The sequence below is a fragment of the Oryctolagus cuniculus genome, chromosome 1 (assembly GCF_051225735.1).
Source record: "Oryctolagus cuniculus isolate XC-2025 breed Fujian yellow rabbit chromosome 1, ASM5122573v1, whole genome shotgun sequence".
NCBI lineage: Eukaryota > Metazoa > Chordata > Mammalia > Lagomorpha > Leporidae > Oryctolagus > Oryctolagus cuniculus.
In genome coordinates, this window is record NC_142867.1 from 105,426,966 (window position 1) to 105,445,094 (window position 18,129).

Here is an 18,129-nt window from a genome sequence, read left to right on the forward strand (position 1 = left end):
CTGCTGGAGCCTTCAGCCAAGCAGCCCTCCTGTTCTCCACAGGGCTCAGGTATGCATCTCTGGGACCAGCCCACAAGACGTCCCAGAGTCAACATTGGATCTGGCTGGCCATCCGGGACCTCGCTCCGCTTCTGGTAAGTTCTAGCCCCAGGTACTACTCAGTCCCCATCAGGTTTCCATCAAGTACCCACAGATTGGACAAGAATTCTCAGAGGCTTCTGAGCTTCAGTTTACATTGTCCCTACACCTGATTTTCCCCCTTGGCAATCCAGCACAACGTACATTGAGCTTTTGTTCAAAAACTAGATGGAGGGGTGCACTTGGGGCAGAGGGAAAGACACCGCTTTGGAGGCCTGCATGCCCATCAGAGTGCCCGGGTTCTAATCCAGCTTCCTGCTCCTGTATGCCCTGCGATGCATCAGTGATGGCTCAAGCACTTGAGTCCCGACTGCCCACATGGGAGACCTGGATGGGGCTCCTGGCTTCAGCCTGGCCTAGGCCTGGCTGTTGCGGGCATTTGAGGAGTGACTTAGAAGATGGAAGATCTCTGCTTCTCACTGCATTTCAAGTACATAAAAGTAAATAAATAAAAATATACTGGAATGGATGTGTCCACTAGCTCTTTTTGCTCCAAATCCTATGATTTCCAAGATATGCATTACCACTTATTCCTGCCCACTAGGCTCCAGGCCATTTAACCATGAACCTTATGAGAAAGTGCCATCTCTCTGACAGATGAGAGATCTGAGAGTCAAATAAATTATTCAATTCTCTGAAGGTCACACATTTATCAATAAAACCAGATTCAAGCCCAAACCTGTCTCTCCCAGGTATGCTGCCGGCTGACCTTTTGGGTTAAGGATATTAAATTAACGGGAAAGAGGCTCCCTCTCTTTAGAGTTAAAACAAAAACAAGAACCTTGACTCTCGCCTTAGAGGCCAGCGCTTTGCTTCCTCCAACTTCCATGTGCCCTCACTGGAAATCTTGGCCCTCAATTTAGCCTTGAACTTGGCAACTGGAGAGCGCTCCACGCCCCATCCCGTCGCTTGGCCCCGCCCCCAGCCACGCCCCTGGCCTCTAGCCCCGCCTCCCTTGGCTCCAGCAGAGGCCCTGTTCCCCTCCACCCCAACTGCCATTTCCTGTCCTACTCTGGAGTCAGGTCAGTGCCGTGGGTAACGCTGAGGTCTCCCCCAGGATCTGGCCCTCGACTGGCCCTCAGAGCCGGGCAGAGGGCGCTGGGTTGGGTCCCGGCGGACGGGATGGTGGCGCTGCGGGCTGGGACCTCCGTGGGGCACCGCGGCGGGAGGACGCGGTGAGCAGTTGCTGAGCAACGGCGCGGCCCCGTCCCCCGCGCGCGGCCCGGACGCGAGTGGCGCATGCGCTGCCCTGGACGCGGGCCGGGCCCACTGCTGCTGCAAGCTGGCCTTCGCCGTCGGTCCGTGCCCGCTTCTTGCCCTGGGGACGCCGGCCGGGCGGTGGGCGCCCCGAGACCGGTGCCCTGGTGCGGGGCGCTGGTGCGGGGCGTTGGTCCGGGTCGGTGCGGGTGTGGAGCCTTACTTGGTTCGGGCGCGCGTTCCGCGGGAGTTTCAAAGGCCGCGCGGCCCTTCGGGGAGGCCACGTCCTCGGGCCTGGGGCTTCTGTTAACCCCTGGGGCGCGCCCCGTTTGTGTTACCGTTTCCATAGCACCGAGGAGGCCTCGGCCCAGAGGGCCGGTGATCTGTGGAGATTAAGGACACTGACAGCTTGTAAGCGCGATTTCTAGTTGCTGCTCATAGGTGGGTTCTACTCCCACTCCTTGTAAATTGGAAGCAGCTGGGCAGTGTCTGCACTACACATGAATGGAGGTGGGTGTCTGGTGCAGTGTGGTTAAAATGCCCGCGATCCCATAGCCCAGTCCCTGGGTCCCATTCCCTGCATGGCCTCCAATTCCAGCTTCTTGCTAATGCCCATCGCGGGAGGTGGCAGATGATGGCTCAGATACTTGGGCCCCTGCCACCCCATGTGGGATACCCGGATGGAGTTCCTGGCTCCTAACCCAGCCCCAGCTGTTGTAGGCATCTGGGGAGTGAACCAGCAGATAGAAGATCTCTCTCTCTCTCTCTCTCTCTCTCTCTCTCTCTCTCTTGTCTCCGCCTTTCAAGTAGATAAATAAAAAATTTTAAATGTGCATTCCTGAGCACCATCCCAGGCGTACTGAGAGTCCCTGGGGCTGAGCCTAAAGATTCTGCACATTTCACAAGCCTCTGCATGCTATTTTCATGGTGGTGGGTGAACTTGTGGGTGCTATTGGGGATACCGCGTGTCCCCTTCACTGGGAAACAGCTGTGACGTTTTAAATCCAGAGTCGCTGGAGAGGAGCAGAGCACTGTGGCATCAGGTTCTAATCCCATCAGCCAATGTGTAGCTTCTCTTCACTCCTCCGAAACAAGCCAGAGGCTCCTATTTTAAGCGAGTATGGACATTCAGATGCCGACTGTCCCATCCCTGGGTACCTGTGACGCCTGCAGGTGCAAGCTGCAGACTAGGCCGAGCTGTCGTCCCGCCAGGCATTAGCTTCCTCCTCTGTTCCTGGCTGCCTGTCAGCGGCTCGCCTGGCCTTCCTGCAGGTCCCTGAATCACAGCCGATAACATTGGCTTTGGAGGAATGTTTTGCCGAGTGATTTCCCCAGCGGAGGGAGGGCTGGCAGCTTTCTGGAAGCATTGCCACAAATAATGAGTGTCCCTTGGCCTCAGACAGCAGGCAGAGTGAAAATGAATCACCCTGCTCTTGCTCATGACATTAATACACACAAATCTGTCTCAGAAATAATCATTTGGCTTAGCTTTAGAAGACTAATAAGCCTGACAGTTCTGTTTAGTGTTTTATTGTTATTAATTTCATCATTTATCCTGCACCCCTCAGGGATTCTGGTCCACAATGGCTGACAATCAAGATAAAGATTTGCAGAGATTTCTTAAAAACGTGGATGAAGTCGGTAAGTACTGATAAATCGTAAACAAATGAAATACTTTGGAGAGTTGGAGTGGGTAAACAAATGATCGCCCCGAGATGGTTCCGAGGTTGCGTGACAACATGATGACTCTGAAGGAAAAAAAAAAATGAAATTAAAATTAAACAGAGCATTGAGGAGCAAATTATATTATAGTCTCGCAGCAGAATGTTCTGGCTAATTGGTAGCACAAAAGCTGTTAAACCTTCTGATTGGAATTCAGGTGGACAGCTCTTTCGGGTCAAAAGGAGCGTCTGTTTCCATTGTGGGTATAAGAGGCCTCATCTTTATTCCAAGCTCCTGCCCCCACAGAGAGAATTCAAAGCAGAGGTGGAAATGCAGTGTGCAGGGGAGTGCAGGACATATTTAGAGAGAATGAATATGAATATACATCCACGTGTGAGTGTAGCCGCCCCCCACGGGGAGATAGCCGTCACTGGGCAAGAGTGTTGTTGCCCAGTGGAGGAGTGTTGGAGGAGGCCAGAGAAGGCCCAAAAGCTAGGGCCAGAAGCTAAGAGCAGAAGAGGGTGTCCCTGTGTATCAGTGTCTCTTATAAGCCAGGGGGTGGTGCCCTTTGTGTGCGGCTTTCTGGAAGTTTCCTGGCGTTCCTCCTTCCTGGTTCCGGATGAGACACAGGGGCCTCATGGGAAAGTCCGCCTGCCAGATTGACAGGTAAGAAAGAGGGTGGAGTGCCAATGCAATGCTACAGAGAAATTATAGGAAAAAAATTCCAGCTCAGCTTCTCCTACCTAAGCTTCCTGCCTGGTTCTCCGTGTCATTTTCTTACTGCCGAAGAGCCTGGCCGCTCCCTTCAGGATCACGCCCGAGCCTTCTCGATCAGTTCCAGGTCACTCTGTCTTCAGGCGGGGCCGTTTCTGGTTTTGAACTGGAGACACAAATCAAGTGGCTTCCCTTCACATGCAGCATGTTAGATGGATGGCTTATGGTTGTCATCCCCTTCTCTGCCCTTCTCAGCAAGAGGAGTGGGGGTCCAGAGAAAGTACTCTACACCCCCAGATCCTGTTCAGGAGATTCCAAACCCCGTCTCTGTTTGGACTTCAGGGATCTGGTTTGAGGACAGAAACCAACCAACCGGCAGACATCACATAGCAAATACGAAAGGTCTTCATGGGAAATGCGTTGTATGAAAAAACATGGATTCCAAAAAAATTTTGTGCCAAAATAAACTTACCCATTAATTACATTTTTCCTCAGACTTTTGATGTGTTTAAATTGCTCTTCCTGGCCATGACTGTATGAACCCAAAGAATAAAGTAGTTTTAAGGGTTGGGATACTTTTCTAAACGATCCATCCCTAGTGTGCTCCTTCTGTTCCTCATTGGCCTCCCTTCTGCTCCTCCCTGGACGCTGTTCTCGAGCGTGAGGCTTACGGCTCACCTTTCTCTCCAAGGGGTCCAGGCTAAGCACGTGGCTTCACCACCTGTTTGCTGGTGACCCTCACACCTAAAGTGCCACCCGGCTTTCTTGTCCAGGCCTCAGCCTCTGTGGCTAACTGTCATGTCCACTGTAAATAACCTCAAACGGTGTGTTCAAATGGAGTCGTCCTGGCTTTCCTCCCCCTGCCTTCCCATCCCAAACAAAACCTACAACCTGATCTTGGTTGGTGGCACCACCACCCAGAATGTACGAGTCCTGCCCTACATCCAATCAGATATCTAGTTTTCACTTGTGTCTGCCACGCCATCCTCGCCCACCCTCCCCTTGTTCCAGTCCCTCTTACCCAGACTGCTTCAACAACCCCCTAATTGTTTTCCTGCCTCCAGGCTTTTACTCCCCACAGAGTAATGTATCTAAAATGCAGATCTGGCCCAGACACTTCTCTGCTTGGATCCTTCCCAATCAGTCAATTCCAAGCTCTCATCAGGACTGAAGTCCTCGCATGACCTTGTCCTTAGCGCTCGCCTCTCCCTGCCTCGCACTTGAGCAGCAACAGGCCACTTCTAGTTTCCCACTCATGTTCTGATTCACATGGTCCTTGTCATTCCCTCTGCCTCCCTGGCTTTCTTTACCTGAGGTTTTCGTACTTGAAGTTCTTGCAGATGTCTTAAATGCCACTGCTATCCAAGAGAACGTTCTGTGATGATGGAGATGTTCTGTAGTCTGTACCACCCATCACGATGATCAGTGGCCACATGTGACTGTTGAACATTTACAGTGTGGCTGGTGTGAAGAACGGAGTTTCGAATTTTATTTTATGCTTTCTTAGTTGAAGTGTACATAGCCATGTGTGTAGAGATTCTGTACTTGCATTTCTTGGGCACTTGCCTTGTGTTGAGTGTTTCTAGGCATTGCAAGGTACAGTAAAAGAAATCACCTTCTTTCAGGAGATCTACGGGCCAGTGGGGCAAACAGATACTAAACAAGTAACTTGGAGTGTGATTAGTGATATAAAGAGAGCCTCAAAATATGTACAGGAGAATCTAACCCAACTTAGGCATTGTATTAGTCGTATCAGTCTATTATGGCTGTTATACCAAAATACCACTGACTGGGTGGCTTAAATAACAGAAACTGATTTTCTGTAGTCTAGAAGTCCAAGATCTAAGTGTTGCCAGGGTTGGGTTTTCCTGAGGCCTCTCCTTGGCTTGCAGATGGCCATCTCTCCATACATGGCCATCTCTGTGTGTGTTCTTCCAAAGATACCAGCCACATTGAATTAGGGCTCCACTCTTCAAAGGTCCTATTTTGAATCCAGTCCCACTGGGGCTAGGGTTTCAACATATGAATTTTGGGGAGATACAATCAGTTTATAACAGAGGCCGGATACAGTTTCCCTGAAGAAGGAAAATTTAAGCCAGAATCTGAAGTGGTTAGGACGTGGCCATGGATGAGAAGCCCAGAGAGTTTTCTAGCTGGGACAGAAGGAAACTGGCAGTTAAGATGGGGGAAAATGAAGGAGTAGAAAGCCTGTCTGGCCCGAGAGAAGAAGAGTTCACTCAGCGAGAGCTCTCGCCAGGGTGTAGGGAGCCCAGAGCAGGGAAGACTTTGGAAGCTGCAGTAGGAATTTGTTTCTCCTGAGAGCGATGAGAATCCTTGGAAAGGTTTGCTTAGGGCAGAAACATGACCAGATTCCTGGCTTATAAAGTCACTCCAGCTGTGGTGTAGAATGTAGGTTATAGTTAGGCCCTATTAGAATATTCCAAGGAAAGGAGACTGGTAGCTTGGTTTAGAGTTTGGTGGTGGGAATGAACATAGTAGGTCGATGTGAGGTGTGCTTCAGAGTCATCCTTGACAAGCTTTGGTGTTTGATGGCTTTGAGGTCTGAGAGAGAATAAAGACCAGGGTGAGTTTTGAGAGTTTTTGGTGAAATGACAGGTGGATGGTTAGGCCATTGACTGAGACAGGCATTTGAAGCGGGAACAGACTTGGAAGGAAAACGAACGTGTTGAGTTTGATGAGTAAGACATACTAGTGCAGACGTTCAGAAGGCCGGATTCCAGGAGAGAGAATGGAGCGAAGATGTCAGTTAGGAGGGGTTGGCTTTTGATTAGTGTTTGGAGCCATCAGAGAGAATGGGAATACCTGGAAAGAGATATCAGAAAAGAGGGCCTCAGGCAGAGACTCGAGTGTCAGTGCAGCTTAAAAGATGCACAGGAGACGGGCTGGCATTGTGGTGCAGTGGGGGAGGCGGCAGCTGCAGCTGATGCACCCAGACAGGCAGCAGAGGATGGCCCTGGTACCTGGGGCCCCTGCCACCCAAGTGGGACAGCAGGATGGGGGTCCTGGCTTTGGCCTGACCTAGACCTAGTTTTTGTGCCCATTTTGGGGGTGAGCTAATAGATGAAAGAAGAGATCTCGCTGTGTGTCCCTGCCTTTCCAATAAATACATAAATCTTAAACAAACAAACAAACCAAAAGAATATAGACAGGAGAGGGAGAGGAGAAGCAAACAAAGGAAGCCTAAAAATGATGACTGAGAGGTAGGAGGAAAACTGGAAGCATTCAGTTATGGGAGCCAAATGAAAAAGATTCATAGAAAACATCATGGTTAGCGTCATCTGTTTCAGAGAGCTCTATCAAAACAAGGACTAAAAAGTGACCACTAAATTTAGCAACCTGGGGGTCTTTGTAATTGATGGGAACAACTTTGGAGCAGTAGTGAGAAGAGAAACTAAATTTTGAAGAGGAAGTGGGGGCTTCCATTTCCAGCAGTCTGGCTGATGAGATAATCCAAAACCCTTCCCACTATAAAACATGGAGAAAGGCTGGATAAAACATGGTAGCTGCTGGGAGTTTAGATTTTGTTTAGCGTGTTGGTTACAATTGTCAGAGTTACCACTACAGGAACAGAAAAAGAAGGTACAACACCTAAGCTTGTACAGGCCACAGAGCGAATAAAGAAAGCTCCATGAATCCAATGAGGAGAGGAAAACATAGAAAGGTTTGGGTAAATAGAAGGCATCAAACCCAACTAATACTAGAACTCAGTCCAAATACTGTTTCAGGAACCATAGTAAAACAAACTACTCTCCAGTTAAGCCACATTGTCAGACTGGGTTCTCAAACTCCAGGTAACACAATGCAGACACACCTGAGCTTGAGGACATAGGAAAAGTTGAAACTTTGAAAATGGAAAAATATTGCCAAGCAAAGATTGTCTCGAAGAAAGTCCATGTTGAACATTAAAATCAGATGGTAAAGATTTCAAAGAAGACCGTAATTAAATTTTTCTTTATTACGGTTTAACTGACAAATAAAAGTGTATCTATTTATAGGGTATAACTTGATGTTTTGATTAATGTGTACATTGTGAAGTGCTCAAATCAAGGTGATTTACATATTCCTCACCTCACATACGTACCATTTCTTGTAGTAAGAACGTTCATCTCCTGTTTTAGCTGTTTTAGAGACTCCAAAGCACTAATGCAGTCACCACGCTGTATGGGAGATCACCAGAACTCATTCCTGCTGACACTCAGTGCCCTGTGACCGACATCCCTTCCTCTCCACCCCTGTGACCCTTGGTAACCAGCCTTCTACTCTCCACATCTGTTCAGCTTTTTAGAATCCACGTATGAAAGAGATCATGCAGAAGTCGTCTTCCTTGGCCAGCTTGTAACTGGGATGTTAAGACACATGGCGGGGTAGCCTGCCTTTTTCAGGTCCAATAGGATTCCATTGTGTGTCCATCCTCTGTTCATCTGCTGATGGATACTCAGGGAAGTTCTGGATCATTTTTTTTTTTTTTTTTTTTTTTTGACAGGCAGAGTGGACAGTGAGAGAGACAGAGAGAAAGGTTTTCCTTTTCCTTTGGTTCACCCCCCAATGGCCGCTGGCGCACTGCGCTGATCCGAAGCCAGGAGCCAGGTACTTATCCTGGTCTCCCATGGGGTGCAGGGCCCAAGGACTTGGGCCATCCTCCACTGCACTCCCTGGCCACAGCAGAGAGCTGGCCTGGAAGAGGGACAACCAGGACAGAATCCGGCGCCCCGACCGGGACTAGAACCTGGTGTGCCGGCGCCGCAGGTGGAGGATTAGCCTAGTGAGCCGCAGCGCCAGCCAATCTTTCCTATTTTGAATAATACTTCCCTTTGATGTACTGATCTAATTTCCTTTGGTTACATACCTATAAGTGAGATTGCTGCATCGTATGATAGTTTTTTTTAAACTTTTATTTAGTAGATATAAATTTCCAAAGTACAGTTTATGGGTTACAATGGCTTTTCCCCCCCATAACTTCCCACCCACCCACAGCCCTCCCATCTCCCGCTCCCTCTCCCATTCCATTCATATCAAGATTCATTTTCGATTATCTTTATATATAGAAGATCAATTTAGTATATATTAAGTAAAGATTTCATCAGTTTGCCCCCACACAGAACACAAATTGCCAAATACTGTTTGAGCACTAGTCATATCATTAATTCACATTGAACTACACATTAAGGACAGAGATCCTACATGAGGAGTAAGTGCACAGTGACTCCTGTTGTTGACTTAACAAATTGACACTCTTGTTTAAGGTGTCAGCAATCTCCCCAGGCTCTAGTCATGAGTTGCCAAGGCCATGGAGCCCCCTGAGCTCGCCGACTCCGATCTTATGTAGACAAGGCCATAGTCAAAGTAGAAGTTCTCTCCTCCCTTCAGAGAAAGGTACCTCCTTCTTTGATGGCCCGTTCTTTCCACTGGGATCTCACTTGCAGAGATCTTTCATTTAGGTCCTTTTTTTTTTCATATGATAGTTTTGTTTTTAATTTTTGTCCTCAAGAAAGCCTTCATTCACAACACCAAAGTAAAGCAAATATATACAAGACATTTATGGAGAAAAATTATAAAATTTAACTGAAAGAGCTTCCAGCGGTCAAAGGTAGAACCATTTGAACAACAAAATAAATCCAGAGTGAGAAATAAATGTCCACAGATCTATCCTGATCTAAATAAGTGATTGAATAAATAAGTAACCAAATAGAAAATTTCCCATAACAGATAATTTATGTAGATGATCCCTAATCAAGAAGGTGCATAACTTTTACACCCTTAAATTTGAGAGACATTTAGTGACTTGCTTCCAAAGTGTAGAAAGGGAGGGGAGAAATTAACTTTACAGTGGGAAAAGCTGACCAATGCAACTTTCAGCAGAAGGTCAAGGTTAACATTGTGATAAATCATGTTGACAGCATGTGCCCTCAATACAATGTGCTGTGGTCTTCCTCCCCAAGTCCTGTAGCTCTGTTTTACCCATGAGAAAAATACCAGATAACTCAAATTGTGTGTGCATCCCATATTTCCCTTCTCTGTTAATCTGTTCATACTATCAGATATGTGAGCAGCAGCCCTCAGAATCATCAAGGTCATCAGAAACAAGGAAAGCGAGAAATTGTCACAGCCAGAAGCAGCCTAGGGTTACACAACCAAGTGTAATGTGATATCTTGGGATTGAGAAGGGATATTCCTTTTTTTTTTTTTTTTTTTAAGATTATTTATTTATTTGAGAAGCAGAGTTACAGAGAGCGGGAAAGACACAGAAAGGTCTTTCATCCGCTGGCCAACTCCACAAATGGCCTCAGTGGCCAGAGCTGGGCCGATCAGGAGCCAGGAGCTGCTTCTGGGTCTCCCATGTGGGTGCAGGGGCCCAAGCATTTGGGCCACCTTCTACTGCTTTCCCAGGCCACAAGCGGGAAGCTGGATTGGAAGAGGAGCAGCCAGGACACAAACCAGTGCCCTTATGAGATGCTGGCACCACAGAGAGAGGCTTAGCCTACTACACCACAGCACTGGCCCTGAGAAGGGATATTCTAATGAAGTTATAGTTAAATATCGAATTGGTTTAATGAAAAACTTAATTAGTTAAAAGATATTTATCTAAATAAATGGAGACTTTTATCATAGAAGGGAAGATTTATTTGGCAAATATGCCAATTCTGGTATTATTCTATGTAGTCAATTACTATTTAGATCAAAATTCCAAAGGTGCTTTGTGCTCAAATTCAACAAGCAGTTGCCAGAGTTCACATGGAAGAGCAAAGGACAAAGAATAACCAAGAAAATTCAGCAGGGCAAAAAAAAAAAAAAAAAAAAAAAAGAGTGGGACAACCTGCACTACCCAATGTCCAAGATTTATTGCAAGGCTATTGGGACTACTGCGTGGGTGTTTTGGTGTTGGAAAAGACAATCGATCCAGGAGGGGAGGAGAGAAGAGCCTAGAGTAGATCCATGCTCACACCCAGGACAACAAGGTGCATCAGCAGAGAGGCAGGGACCCTTTCACAAATAACGTTCCTGCCGTACACAAGAATCAACTCCAGGTGGACTAAATACCTTAAAATGAAAAAGGAAATTTCAACAGAAGATCCCATAAAAACAAATGAAGAGGGGCCGGCGTTGTGGCGCAGCGGGTTAACGCCCTGGCCTGAAATGCCAGCATCCCCTATGGGCGCTGGTTTGAGACCCGGCTGCTCCACTTCCAATGCAGCTCTCTGCTATGGCCTGGGAAAGCAGTAGAAGATGGCCCAAGTCCTTCGGCCCCTGCACCCATATGAGAGACCCAGAAGAAGCTCCTGGCTCCTTGCTTCAATTTGGCACAGTTCTGGCCATTGCAGCCAGTTAGGGAGTGAACCATAGATGGAAGACAACCCCCACCCCCCGTCTCTTCTCTGTGTAACTCTGACTTTCAAATGAATAAATAAATCTTTAAAAAAATCTTTTAAAAAAAGTTCAACTCCAGTAATGACCAAAGAGATACAAATAAAAAAATAAATAAAGACTATAAAGTATTCTCACACAAAAAAAATGAAGAAACAGATGGTATTCAAGAAGACAATGTTTGTAAATACATGTAACCAGTCCAGACTATCTAAAGGAATCCTAAATTAACAGAGACAAATGATCCAATAGAAAAGTGGCCAAGAATAGGAGCAGGCACTTCACAGAAGAAATCCAAATGGCCTGCAAACCAGTGAAAAAATATTCAGTCCCAATCATACTCAGCAGACTGAATCAGAACATTGAGATACCATTCTCATCCATTATGGTGGCAGCAATTTAAAAATTTGACAATAGCAGATGTTGACAAGAACGTGGAGGGATGGGAACTGTTTTTGTATACTGCTTGGAGAACTTAGTACAGTCATATCCTGAATTATAGATAACAGATATACACAAGGAAATATGCTTACACATACCAGTATTCAACTTGGCATTTATCTACTGTTTAAAGACAAAAATTAAACATCTGGCTATCCATCAATAAGAGTAGATTAACTGGTATATATAATGATTGATTAAAGTGAATCACCTGAGACCATATGTATCAGAACAAATCTCTAATGTACACTGAGAGAAAAAATGGTTGCAAGAGAATGCACTTCTATAACCATTTATTTAAAATGTTTAAATATGTACATATAATACTCTAGTAGACTGAAAAAAAAAATCCTTTCATTATAACAATAGCAGGGTCTCTTTCTCCACCCCATGAATCTGGACTGGCCATGTGACTCTGCTTTGGCCAAAGGGATGTTTGCAAACATGGCACAAGCAGAGGCTGGAAAAGTGCTCATGAACTGGGCAGTGCTCTCCTGCTCCTCTTGGGAACTCCTGTCAGGGGATAAGGTACACTTTGCCTGTTTGTTCTTATTGCGTGGGACAGCAGCCAGATAGCTTTGAAAAAATTTATTTATGTACTTACTTGAAAGAATTACAGAAAGAGAGAGAGGTCTTCCATTCGCTGGTTCATTCCCCAAATGGCCACAACAGCCAGGGCTGGGCCTGGATGAAGCCAGGAGCCAGGATCTTCTTCCGAGTCTCCTACATGGGTGTAGGAGCCCAAGCACTTGGGCCATCTTCTGCTGCTTTCCCAGGCGCATTAGCAGGGAGCTGGATGGGAAGTGGAGCGGCTGGGACTTGAACCAATGCTCATATGGGATGCCTGCAGATAGTGGCTTAACCTACTATGCCATAGTGCTGGCCCCAACCAGATATCTTTCCAAAGTAGAGCCACTTAGGTGACTGATGGCTGACCATAGATATGATCTGTGAGCCCAGCTGAAACCAAAAGAACAATTAGCCAGTATGACCAGCTCAAATTGCCAACCCAAAGGATTGTGAACTAAATGCAGTTAAGCCACTAAGGTTTAAGGTGGTGTCTTATGCAACAAAAGCCGAGTGATTTAAATGTTAGAGAAAGGATACAAACTCGCAGGTGGAAGCAGAAATGCTATTAGATTATTTTCTGTGTGTTTGAAAGATTTATGGCTAAAAATTTTCAAGACAAGTTTGCCAAGGGTCAGGTGGGAAATGAAGGAATGGAAACGGGACAGTGTCTTTGAGAAGTTTAGATGTGAAGGGCAGGAGTCAGGACTTTGGGATAAATTTAAAGGGGACAAAGCCCTTTAGGGAGAACACTGATCAACTGGGAGAGGCTGAAAACATTGCGAACTGGGCTCATTCATTGGTGTGTAGGTTCCTGGTTACACAAAACAGGCTGATGGGATGCTGAGCACAGGAGGAGGGACAGCTCTTCCTTGGAGTAGGTGGGGAGGAAAGATGCAGACACGTATCCACTAGTAGTTTTGATGTCAGGAAGTTGAAAGAGTTCCTTTCTGATGTTCGTCTCTGAATTGGTCGGGTCACCTGTGTGAAATGGTCAGGTTTAGATTCAATGCCTTTGGGAGATTAATAGGACAACTTGCCTAGGATAACAATAAGGGTTGCTGTGCCTCATTGAAGGTTCAGTTGAGGACTAGTTCCCCCAAGCATCTGTCTTTCTCCATCCTTACTCAGTATCCCTCTACCAAGGGCTCACAGGTAGATAGTTGGATTCATCTGAAGTTGGAGTTTTGTCTGTGTGGTGGAGTTGGAGGTATGTGGGCAGGATCACCACCAAGTGATGGGGCATAGAACCGAAGCTGGGTAGGCAGTAAAGTGAAGGCAGGTGGGGGAGTTTTCAAGGTTGTTTTGTGATGTCAGAGCTGTCTGTACTTACACGTTTATCTCCCACACAAAATTATCAGTTTTTTTTTAAATAGAAACCTTTTTTATTCCATCATTGTTATCTATAGTGTTCAGCATAATAGCATAATATCTAACTCATAATAAGCTCCCCTGTAGGTTATTGTTGAATTAAATAATATCTCACACTGTGCTCCTTGAAGTCCCTTGTTAAATTCTCCTGCAGTCTTTTCTAGGCAAAATAGATCCTGGTTTTGGTTGTTTCACGTTGGTTCTGATCGCTCTGTATTGCTTGCCTCTGCCTTGTTGTTCCCTCGTTGAGCTTGTCTCCATTAATCGTCTGCACCATCCTCTCGCGCGGATGGAATCTTGTGAAGACCTTGTTTGTTTGATTCACATCTGTTTCCTCCTCTAGCCAATTTAATTCAGGAGATGAATTCCGATGACCCAGCTGTGCAGCAGAAAGCCGTCCTGGAGACAGAAAAGAGACTACTGCTCATGGAGGGGGCCCGGGAGGAGGAGGACGGGTGCAGGACCACCTTGAACAAGACCACGATCAGCCCTCCGCAAGCTCCGACGGAGGTGTCCCTTCCTGTAGGGTGGGGATCTAAGTGGGTGCAGCAAGAACACAGGCACTGAGGCTGTGGGTGAATCTCAGACTGCCTGGGGGAGCCTGGGCCCCTTCACCTGCCCAGCGTTGGTTCTGCACAGGTCAGGCCCGCGGATATAAACCAAGCCCGCTGAGTCCTGGGCCCTTCCAAATTAGTGGGGAACCACCTCGCCCTCCTTGTACTTTATCTCCCTTCTTAGTTTAAAAGTTTAAATCAGGCAGTGGTTTTTAAACTTTGTTTCTTTGTTTTTATGACAACCTGTGTCCTGTAGAATACAGAGGAAATAAACCCAGGTAAGGACAGAATCTCTCTCTCCCATATCTGCCATTTATTATTTAAGATCAGTTTTTAATGATCGTACATCCAGACCCTTAAATGATAGCCTCTGGGCTTACACACAACCCACAGATGAAAACCCTTCCTGCCACAACTGGTCAGAGGGGGACTGCACACGGAGGTTTTTCTGTATTTTCTCCTGGCCAGTCTCTGATACACTGAATTCAGTTATTTTGTCATCCAATTTACTTGGAGCTGCTCGAGGGACCCAGATATTTTCTGTTGCTCAGCACAGAGGCTCATTATGCTAAATGAAACAAAAAAAAAGTCTCTCTTCAAAGAAAACCTTTTTTAAAAGGCATAATTCACATTTGAAGCACAGTCATCACCATCATGCATAATAATACATCACACAGATTGCCATTTAGTGTCAAGTTTTAAAAAATGTCACTTCAGTTGCCTCCAAGTTAATCGTGTGTGCGTGTGTGTGCATGAGAGGTGTGGCTGTGACGCTCTAACATAGCTTTCTCCTGCACTGGAACTCAAGAACTAATGCTCCTATCTGGATTTTTCTTTTTAATATTTAAATGCCTCCGCGGTCAGAGGCCTTCTTGGCATCTGTGGAAAAGGACGCAAAGGAACGAGCCAGGAGAAGAAGGGAAAACAAAGCCTTGGCAGACGGTAATTGTCAGCCCTTCCCTCCCTGCCTTCCTGCAGCTGGGACGCGCGCCCTGGAAAGAGCCCCCAGGCACAGGGCTCCCAGGTGGCAGGCTGGTGACAGGCCCGAGGCAGGGGGACTGGGCCAGGCAGCAGTCCCTGGCAGTCTGCCCTGTGTGTGTGCTGCAACAGGCAGGAGTGGGACGTCGCCCTCACTCACCGCCATGGTCAGCCCTGCCTCTAAGCTGTGGGTGGGCTTAGCAGATCCGAGTGAATGGAGGGTGCAGCACCATGCCCAGGGGGAAGGGGGTGGGGTAGAGGATGGGAGTGAGGTACCACTGGCTAGCCTAGCCTTAGATGGAGAAGAAAAACAAAGCAAGACAGACAAAGGTGTGAAAAAGGAGGAGAGAAATAGACACAGGGTCGTGTGTGTGGGGAGGGGGCCCAGGACGGAAGAATGCTTCCAGCGCTTACCTCCTGCCACCGGGGGCGTGTGTGCTGCAGGTGTGGATGCTCCCATGTCACTTAGCAGATCAGTTACCTGCCCCTTTCTCAGAGGCACTGAGCCCTCCAGTTTGGCCTCAGTGGTGAGGCTGGAGTGGTTCTGAGCCCTGGTGCAGAAGTCTACTTGTACCAAGAAGTCGCTCTCAGGAGACACACCTGAAGATGCCGGCCCTGAGTGTCTGCAGGGAGGAGCAAGAGGAGTCCCTTTGGGATCCCTGGCAGGCTAGGGTGTCCGGAGTGGAATTGGAGAAGCAGGGGTGGCAACTGTGAGAGGAGCGCTCACCTGTGTGCCCTGGCCCCCCACAGCCCTGAAAGAGAAGGGGAACGAGGCCTTTGGCAGAGGCGACTACAACACGGCTGTCCTGCACTACAGCGAGGGTTTGGAGAAGCTGAAGGACATGAAGGTCCTCTACACCAACCGAGCCCAGGTCAGTGAGCCATGCGCGGGCGCCCCCAGACCTGGAACAGCAGGCGGGCTTTTGGGTTGGGTGTGGGGGAGCTGGTGGACACGGAGCATCTGCCAGTTCCTGTGGTGTGAGTCCTGTCGCCTCAAGCTCCCAGTGGAACATCACTGAAGGAGGCTTCAGCAAGGCTGCGTCGCTGATGGTGCCCGGGCCCTTGGCTATGTGGATAAAGGAGAGAACTAGCCCAGTGGAGTGGCCTGTGACACCTCAGGACTGTGCTGCACGAAGTTAATGCCGCAGGGCTGCCCTCCTGCAGGCGTCTTACTCATCGAATCGACTCCTCTTTAAGGCGAATGCTCTGTGACTGGGGAAGTGGCTTAGCTGATGCACACACAGCCAGTTTCGCAAAAGTCCCTCTTAAGCTGCGCTTCCTGGAGTCCCAGGTAGAAGCCCTCACCCAGATGTGTGTTACCTGCTACGTAATGAAGTGGCAAGGCCAATTTGGTTCTCACTTGAACCAAAGATGTCGCCTGTGACCTTACCTTTGAAAAGCAGTTGAGCTTTTGAGTGGGAGTTCTCTGTGGCTCAGGCCTGAAAACTTGACAGGTTCAAGGTTGTGATTGCGCGCTGGCCAGCGGATGTCAGCAGGACCGGCATACAATGATCTCGGGGCCACAGCCGAGTTCTCATCAGCTCCAATTTCTGGAACTCTGGGTGAAGAGTGTCTGGCTGTGGGATGCTGAGGGAGAGTATTGAAAGCAGGCACAGGAGGACAGAAAGTCTGGGGAGCGACAGGGACTTTAATACGAAACTAATGGGAGAGCAGCGGAACCCCAGCCCTGGAGCGGCCTGCAGAAGTCAGATTAGAGAGGAGGCGTCATTTACCTACCCAGGCCTGGAGGAATCTCGTAATAAGGGAGTGACTTGGTAAACCAGATGGCCAGAGCTTGGGTTAGTCACGTACATTTTAGCACTCTAACAAGATGATAAATTTTCTTAGAGGAAATCTGCTCTCTGCTGCCCACCCCCACTCCCGATGCCTTATTTACAACAGAAATCCATTCAGTCCTTGCGGAGTTCCACGATGTTGGAGGAACAGTAATCCCATTTAAGGGAGCTAAGTTTCTGTTGACAATTCAGAAGGATCATTTAAAGGAAAGCAGTTAATACAATAATCATAGTTCCCTCTTATTTATCTCCAGATTTGGTCTCTAAAAACATCTGCCTTCTCATCCTGATGCAGTCTTTGTGAGTCAGGAGGCATTTGAAAGCAATAAAATTGAATTGCTTTTAAAACGTTACGTAATCCAGACTTACATCTCGTTCAGACTATCTATACCCTGAGTCATCTAAATTAATTACATTTTTGCCATACTCAATTTTAAGCAGCACTTTGATTAGTTCTGAAGAATCACATTAGGAATGGATTTGGAGAAATGGAAGTAAATGCAACGCAAAGCTTTAGGGAAGCAATTCCTTCCAGCCTGCCCAGGGAGAGACCTTACTCAGACACGGATAAACACAAAATGTGCTGCCCGTTGTTACGAATCATTTGAACCACGGACTATTTTTAAAATGCCTCCCCTGTTTGCCTGCAGTGTTAGGAAACACTTAGTAAGGAACCTGTGACTTGGGCTTGCCCGCTGGAGAGAAAACGCACACTTTCACGGCTTTGTTTTTCTCCTGGAGCTGATGTTATGATCAATAGATTGCTGGTGTAAGTTGAATGAATCCGGAGTTGAATTGCCCTTTGGAAAAGTAGTTCTTTTCAAAATGTGGAAAATCAGAGGAGAATGAGAAAGTTACAGGGTGTTGAGTCCAAGCCCTTAATAATAATACTTTTTTTAAAAAAAGGTAAAAGAGCATGTAGAGAAATCACGGAGCCTTCCCGGGCCTGTGTGTATCCTGGGTAACCATGCCACGAGGTCACGGCTGCCGCGGCCCAGACGACGCCAGCTTCTCCTCGCATCCTCTGACTTCCAGATGAGGCCTGGGCCCCGGAGCACAGGACGGGGCTTTGTAGAAGAGACAGCTCCAGCAGTTGTCCTTTTCAATTAGTCCAGAAGCGAACTCCCGAAAGCCCCGCGTGGCGGCCTGCCTTCTGGAGCGGCACTGCAGAATCACCAGCAGGCATTGCCCGCCCCCGTCTCACCACGGTTGGATGCCCGGATTCCCCATGACTCGCAACACTGCCCTTATAATTGGCTTGTCCATGCGTATATCTCATCGGGCTTCTCACTAAGAATGTTGCAGCGCCTGGTACACTTTTGATCATG

General features: G+C 47.6%; 1 protein-coding gene across 9 annotated transcripts in view; it reads left to right on the forward strand.

The window, feature by feature from the left end:
- The first annotated feature begins 1,073 nt into the window (after nucleotides 1-1,073).
- TTC12 (tetratricopeptide repeat domain 12) overlaps nucleotides 1,074-18,129 on the forward strand; it is a 47,248-nt gene continuing 30,192 nt past the window's right edge. For 4 of the 9 annotated variants that reach the window (XM_089312689.1, XM_051849244.3, XM_089312712.1 and 1 more), the window contains exons 1-6: nucleotides 1,074-1,160; nucleotides 2,904-2,976; nucleotides 13,817-13,983; nucleotides 14,284-14,305; nucleotides 14,892-14,969; nucleotides 15,756-15,877. In XM_089312689.1, coding sequence (XP_089168815.1) covers nucleotides 2,919-2,976; nucleotides 13,817-13,983; nucleotides 14,284-14,305; nucleotides 14,892-14,969; nucleotides 15,756-15,877 — 447 coding nt within the window. In that variant the 5' untranslated portion in view covers nucleotides 1,074-1,160; nucleotides 2,904-2,918. Of the gene's footprint in view, nucleotides 1,314-1,377; nucleotides 1,846-2,903; nucleotides 2,977-13,816; nucleotides 13,984-14,283; nucleotides 14,306-14,891; nucleotides 14,970-15,755; nucleotides 15,878-18,129 lie in introns of those variants that run through there. The other 5 variants (XM_089312685.1, XM_089312707.1, XM_051849251.3 and 2 more) reach the window with 3 other exon arrangements.